This window comes from Orycteropus afer, unplaced genomic scaffold, assembly GCF_000298275.1.
Source record: "Orycteropus afer afer isolate SDZICR_OR568_19922 unplaced genomic scaffold, OryAfe1.0 scaffold00032, whole genome shotgun sequence".
In the NCBI taxonomy this organism is placed as follows: Eukaryota; Metazoa; Chordata; class Mammalia; order Tubulidentata; family Orycteropodidae; genus Orycteropus; species Orycteropus afer.
The window spans coordinates 6020615-6028144 of record NW_006921619.1 but is presented as its reverse complement, the minus strand read 5'-3'; the positions used below and the strand labels follow the sequence as shown (position 1 = coordinate 6028144).

Here is a 7530-nt window from a genome sequence, read left to right as displayed (position 1 = left end):
CATACTGCCTTGGAAACCCAAAGAGGGGTCGCTTGAGGGCACATAACAACAACAACAACAACATTCCAAGGTGATTAAACATCTTGAGGAAGAGGCCCAGGCTCCCTGTGCTACTATTTCTCTGTATTCTCATGTCAGCATCAATCACCTGGCCACACCAGGGACACCTTAGGTGACATCCTCACCACATGCTACTACTAAATTCTTCAATGTTTCTCTACTCTGCTGCCTTTTATATCTGCCCTCACAGAGAGCTGAGATAATAGCTAGTTAAAAACAGACCATCCAACTCACTTTCCTGCATGAAGCATTTCCCATTTTAAGAGCCATGTTTTCTCTTCATTTTCCTGATGTGGCACACACAGAAGATGGTACTGTGTGTGCAGGATCCTGGGAGAAATGGAAGAGGCTGCATGCAAGGGCACCTGGAATGGACCTTCTGGCCATCCCAAGTCACCTTGTCCAACAGGGCCCAGGGAGTTAAATCTTGACACTTCTAACCCATTCTCTTGAGACATTCTTGTGTGGAGGGCAAAGTTCAAGTGCCTTTCTTATGACGTACCACTCCCTGCTTTCACGTAATGCTCAGCAGTGCCAAGGTACTATTATCTGTATATACATTGCTGTTTCCCTACCTTTGAGCCTGTGCTCATGTTATTTTTTCTGAGAAAGATGAGGCAGTCTGCTTCCCTAATGATTGACAGACTTGGAAACCCTGCAGGGCAGTTCTACTCTGTCCTATAGGGTCACTGTGAGTTGGGATCCACTCATGGCAGTGGGTTTTTGGATTTTATTTTCTCCTCACCTGGTCAACTCTGACTGACTTTTGTGGTACAATGCAGACTGCACAACATCTTCCTTGAAACTTTCCTGCTAATGGCTCCCCATCTCCCCCAGGTGGGTCAGGTGCACCTCCTGGATGTCCCCATGCTGCCCTGTCTATACTTCTTATCATTGCATTTAGCCCATTTCATTGTGAAATCAGAGACCTGGTCTTCATCCTCTTTATGGCTCCAAAGCCTCATCCTGGACTTGGTTCCTACTAATTGCTCAGTAAATATTAAAGGGCTGAATGAATGCTTCTGACAAAGAGAAAATGATTCTCATCTGGAGCCTCATGAAACTATAGGCTCTCTTTGTTTCTGCTGCTCTATAAAATCAAACCCACTGCCATTGAGTTGATTCTGACACATAACTACCCTATAGGACAGAGTAGAACTGCCTCATAGGGTTTCCAAGGCTATAAATCTTTACAGAAGCAGACTGCCTCATCTTTCTACTGTGGAGCAGCTGGAGGATTTGAACCACTGACCTTTTGGTTAGCAGCTGAATACCTTAACCAGGATACCAGCAGAGCCCCTTTGTTGCTGTACAGGTGGCTTAATTTTCCCTTCTGAGTTCATGTTTCTTTTTTCCTACCTAGGGCAGCTGGTGCAAGCAGAAGAGAAGGGGCAGGGTTCTGTGCCCTGGTCAGTATATGGTGTCTACATCCGGGCTGCTGGGGGTCCCCTGGCATTCCTGGTCATTATGTCCCTTTTCATGTTGAATGTGGGCAGCACTGCCTTCAGCACCTGGTGGTTGAGTTACTGGATCAAGCAAGGAAGTGGGGTAAGATTACTCCTTAATAAGGAAATCATGTATCTAATCATGTGGCCATCTCTCCATATGCTCTGGCTATTCTTAGGGAAACTGCTCTAGTTTTTAAATAAAAGGAGCACTGACTAAGGATTACCCAGGATGAATAAGATGAGTCCCTAATGTAACTTCGGGAGCTCTACTGGCATATTGCCTAAGGCATTTAACTGCTAACCAGAAGGCTGGCGGTTCAAACCCACCAGCCACTCCTCAGAAGGAAGGTTGGGCAATCTACTTCCATAGCGATACCACCTTGGAAAAGGATGGGTTGCTATGAGTCAAATCGACTCAATGGCAGTGAGTTTGGTTTGTTTTAGAATGTAACTTCACAAAACAAAAAACCCTTTTGGCCAACTCACAAGGCAGTCAAGCTCTTGTCACTAGGCTGTCTGCCCTTGTCCATGAGAAAAGAGAGGAGGTGGGCAAAGCCCACCTTGCGTTCACCACAGCCAGGTCCCAGGGCTGTTATCCTGATAACACCACCCCCTTCCCTCCCTGGAGCTGAGTGTGGCACAAACAGAGGCTGTTGGCAGTCCTTTGGAGCCCAGCCTCAGAGCATCTTGCCTTCAAACAGAACACCACAGTGACTCAAGGGAACAGGACTGTGGTGAGTGACAGCATGAAGGACAACCCTCTCATGCAGTACTATGCCAGCATCTACGCCCTGTCCATGGCAGTCATGCTGATCCTGAAAGCCATTCGAGGAGTTGTCTTTGTCAAGGTATGTAGTGCTGGCCTCTGTCCCCCTCTCCTTGGTGACTGTAGTGGTCAGGTGTCTGCATGCTTTCTCTTGGGCTTATTCTGAGTCAGAGAGCTCCCTGAAAGTAGGATGGCCCTAGCTGAAATCACTTGTATCCCATTTGCCTCAAACTTTTCAGGTCAGCTACCTCCTTCCTCCCTGGGGGTTTACTGTGAGCCCAGGCCAGTTGCTCTTCCCCAGCTTTGGCAGTATCTTGCTGATCTGTGGCCTGGATGAGTGAGGACTGAGCCTGCCCAAGTCCCTAGGTCTCTGGCGCTAATCCCCGTGTGCTCTGCTCCTCAGGGCACACTGCGAGCCTCATCCCGGCTCCATGATGAGCTGTTCCGCAGGATCCTTCGAAGCCCTATGAAGTTTTTTGACACGACTCCCACGGGGAGGATTCTCAACAGGTTTTCCAAAGACATGGATGAAGGTACTTCTCACTCATCCTTTCTTTTATGCTTTGGCGCTCACACTGGAGCTTACTGTCCTCTATAGTCTTCCAGATGACTCCCCAGATACACAGACCTGTATATTCTTAGATACTGAGAACACACTGGCTGCTGGTTTTCTCACCAGGAGTATTTTCATTTTGGCATTTTCTCCATGCTTCAGCTTGTATTTAGGCTAAGGACCTGTTTGATTTTTTTAGCCCTCATCTGAGTTCCCATTCAGTCTTACTGGACCTGAAAACAAACTCAGAGGATTGAATCATCAAGGCTCTGGAGAAGGACAGCTAGAATTCCACAGCACATGCTTGCTTTGAGGTGATGCCTTGGTTCCTGGAGGCCCACAACCTCTGACAACTTCTGTAGATTCCCTGATGTTGCATGGGCAGTGCCAGCCACCAGGACTTACAGATTCCCCATAACCCAGAATGAGAGTAATGCTACCTGACATTTATTAAGGGCTTACTGTGTCACAAGTGGTGTGCTGAGTGTTTTACATGCATTATCCTAATCCTCACAGCAGCCTTATGAAATGGGTATTGTTTCATCCACTGAAGACACAAGGAAGCTGACATCTAGAAAGTTATGTAACTTATCTAAGATCACACAGCTGTTAGGTAATGGGGTTGGGAGATGAGCCCATCTTTTTTACTCCAACACTGATGTTTTTAACTACTACACTATGCTGCCTCAATAGAAGGCGTTTGTATCAGGCATTGATAGGGTAGTGTAAAGCTGTGGCTAGAGGTGAGGAGGGATTAGAACCACCACTGATACATGGAACTGATGCATAGCATGATCCTGTATGTTAAACACACAAGCACACGTGCATACACATGCACAAGAATGGAAAAAGATTATGCTCAACAATAAAACAACCCATTTACAAAATGGGCAAAAGATCTGAGCAGACACCTCATCAGAGAAGATATACAGATGGTAAATAAGCATATGAAAGGATACTATGTCCTTAGGAAATTGCAAATTTTGTTAAACCAAAACCAAATCCGTTGCCATCAAGTCAGTTTGGACCTTGTGTGTCAGAGTAGAACTGTTCTCTGTAGGATTTCCAGTGGGTGATTTATCAGAAGTAGTTTACCAAGCCTTTCTTCCAAAGCATCTCTGAATGGACCAGCCTTTCAGTTAGCAGCTGAGTAATTAGCCATTTGGGACACTCAGGGAGTCCACATACATCTTAGAATGGCTAAAATCCAAAACACTGACAACACCAGCTGCTGGTGAAGATATACAGCAACAGGAACCCTCCTCATCCATTCATGGTGGGAACACAAAGTGGTGCAGCCACTTTGGAAGACAGTTCAGCAGTTTCTTAGTAATCTAAATGCAGGCTTACCGTATGATCCAGCAATCACACTGCTAGATATGTACCCAAATGAGATGAAAACATGTCCAAATAAGAACCTGTACATGAATGCTTATAGCAGTTTTATTCATAATTGCCAAACATGAAAGCAGCTAAGATGTCCTTCAATAGGTGAGTGGATAAACAAACTGTGGTGCATCTATACACTGGAACATTATTCAGTAATAGAAAGAAATGACCTATGAAGTTACAAAAAGACATGGAAGAACTCTAAATCCATATTGCTAAGTGAATAGAAGCCAGTCTAAAAAAGCTACATATTGTATGATTCCAACCACATGACATCCTGGAAAAGGCAAAATGAGATAGTGAAAAGATTAGTTGTCGCCAGGGAGCAGGAAGAGGGGAGGGAGGGTGAACAGGTGGAGCACAAGGCATTTCATTTTAGGGCAGTGAAGCTGTTCTGTCAGATTACTGTGGTGGTGGACACGTGCCATTATGCATATGTCAAAACCCGTAGGACTGTACAACACAGAGAGTGAACCCTAATGTAAACTGTGGACTGTAGTTAATAATAACACAAAAATATTGGCTTATTCGTAGCCGGCGTGCCACAGGAATGTGAGGTGTTAACAATAAGAGAAATAGTCTACAAGGGGGAGGGAGTTACATAGGAACTCTGCACAAGTGTTTTGTAAACTTCAGCTCTGAAAAATAGTTTATTTAAAATACTTTTTTTTTTTTTTTTTTTTTGGTAATCAATGTTATTAGCATGCCTGGGATGTGCTCCCAAAAAAGGGAGCAAGGGGAAAGTTTACCAAAAGGAGATGAATGAAGAAAAATTCAGTAACAGTTAGAGGTTCTACACTCTTCTTTCAGCTTTAGTGTATGTTGAAAGATTTCCGTGAAAAAAATTTCTTAAATCAATTCATTGGGATTGTGAGCATATAGATGTTTGTTTATTTTACATATTTATTTCCCAGATATTTTACAACAAGCACATGTCACTTTGTAAAAGAAAAAAAAAAACTGTCTACAGAGGATGCACAGGATAGTGTAAAAGAGTGGGGTTAAAGATTACTTAAATATGATTGGGAGAATTAAAATGAGACTAATCAGATTTCCAGTTTCATCTGACTGTTCAAAGTACAGAATCATGAACTTCAGGTAGGGATTTTGGTGGAGTTTCTCTTTCTTTTTTAATATTTTACTTTATTTTTTTTGTTGTTGAAAATATACAGAGAGAATTTACACCAATTCATTCATTTCTACATGGTCACTTCAGGGACGCTGATTACGTTCTTCAAGTTGTACAGCCATTCTCACCCTCTTTTTCTGAGTTATCCCTCCCCCATTGACATGAACTCATTGCCCCCTAAACTTACTGTCTAATCTTTTAAGTTGCTCGTATCAGCTTGATGCCATATAGATTGTTCTTTAAAGGAACACAATGCTCAAGGTAGACATGCTTTACTAATACAGTTAAATTATTGTTTGGTTTGGAGAACACTTTAAGGAAATTTTTGGTTTAAGGTTTAAAGATTATTTTAGAGCAATAGTTTTGGGGATTCATCTAGCCTCAGTGGTTCCCAAAAGTCTGACTTCTATTAGGATTTGAAATTCTGTTCAGTATTTTCTCCCTTTTGGCAGGAATTTTTCTGTAGACTCTTGGATCAAAACATTCAGCAGTAGTAGCCAGGGGTGGAGCCTTCTTTTTGTTCATTTTAACTTTGGCGTCTGTTTTTCTTGTTTGCGGATCCCAGTAGTCTGACTCTTATCCTTTATGGTTCCCCAGTTGATGTGCGCCTGCCATTCCAGGCTGAGATGTTCATCCAGAACGTCATCCTGGTGTTCTTCTGTGTTGGGATGATTGCAGGAGTTTTTCCTTGGTTCCTTGTGGCAGTAGGACCCCTCGTCATCCTCTTTGCAGTTCTCCATGTTGTTTCCAGGTAAACAGGAAGTTGTCACATCTGCCAGGGCAGGGGATGAAGCCAGAGTTTCTGGTCGAGCACGCTGACATAGAACTTGTTTTCTCTCTAGGGTTTTAATTCGAGAATTGAAACGCCTGGACAATATCACGCAGTCACCTTTCCTCTCACACATCACGTCCAGCATACAGGGCCTTGCCACCATCCACGCCTACAACAAAGGGCAGGAATTTCTGCACAGGTCAGTGTTGTTGGGGACCAGAGGGGGGGCTACAAGGGAAGCCAGCATCCCAGGCATTTAGTTAGAGTCTAAGAGTCCCTTCAAAGCCAGAATTGGAGATTACACAGGTCATTACTCAGGGTATTAGTGGGGTCTCTGATTAAATTCATTTGCTTGGTGGGACTCCCTTCTGAGCAAATGAAAAGAGAAAAACACAGGTTTGGAGTCTTTTGCCTTTTAATCTTGGATGGCTATCTTTGATGGAGTTTTGGTGTTTATTTTTTTTTGACTAGTAAAAGGCAGTCATTGGCATTAGACTGGGATTTTATTTGGCCATTGAATGTTGTTTATTTGCCAAATGTGCATACGTACGTAGTCCTTATTGAGATTTTTGTATTAACAAGAGATTGGGAATAACCTAAATGTCCTTCAGTAGAGGACTGGCTAAATAAGCTGTGATGTACCCACACAGTGGAATATTAGGTGGCCCTTAAAAACATAAGACTGCTGTAAGGGTACTGACAGGGCATTATCTCCAAAATAGAAAGTGAAAGAGCAAGGTACAGATGTGTGTGTATGGTAACACCTGTTAAGCATGTGTCATATGTGCCTTTAGAATATCTCTGAAAGGACACACAAGAACTGGTGAAGAGTTGCTTCCTGAAAGGGAACCGAGTAGCTCAAGGATGAGTGGGAGAAGGGCTGACTTTCATGATAAAACCTTTTATACCTTTTTTTTTTTTTAAATTTTTATTGTGATTTGGGTTGAAGTTTACAGAACGAATTCATTTTCCATACAGCAGTTCATATACATTTTATTTCATGACACTGACTGCAATTCCCCACAATGTAGCAGCTCTCTTCCCACTTCCTCCCTGTATTATCTCTTCTCTGTGTGTCTTTCTTTCCTGTGCATTCTTGCCCCTAGAGCTATCTCCCTGTGCAAAAACTGCCCGTCTCTTCTCCCATGATTGATCGTTCTAAGAAGTGCATCTACCTGATATAAATGTTCACCCCACATGTCTGTCTATTGTTTGGCTGACAGCCATGGGAGGGAGTTCAGTTCCAGACCTGAAGGGTGACTAGGGGCCACAGTCTCAGGGGTCTCACCAGGCTCCATCAGACCAGCAAACCTGTCTTTCTTATGATTTTGAGTTTTGTTCCACATTGAAAACCTTCTATACCTTTCAAATTTTAAGTAGAACTAATTAAAAGACTTACGCATAGTGCCTAAG

General features: G+C 43.3%; 1 protein-coding gene across 1 annotated transcript in view; it reads left to right on the top strand.

Moving 5' to 3' along the window:
* Positions 1–7530, top strand: part of ABCC5 (ATP binding cassette subfamily C member 5) — a 93624-nt gene that overhangs the window by 58305 nt on the left and 27789 nt on the right. Inside the window, 5 exon segments of the mRNA XM_042780293.1 lie at positions 1424–1608; positions 2210–2356; positions 2678–2807; positions 5943–6096; positions 6188–6316. Coding sequence (XP_042636227.1) covers positions 1424–1608; positions 2210–2356; positions 2678–2807; positions 5943–6096; positions 6188–6316 — 745 coding nt within the window.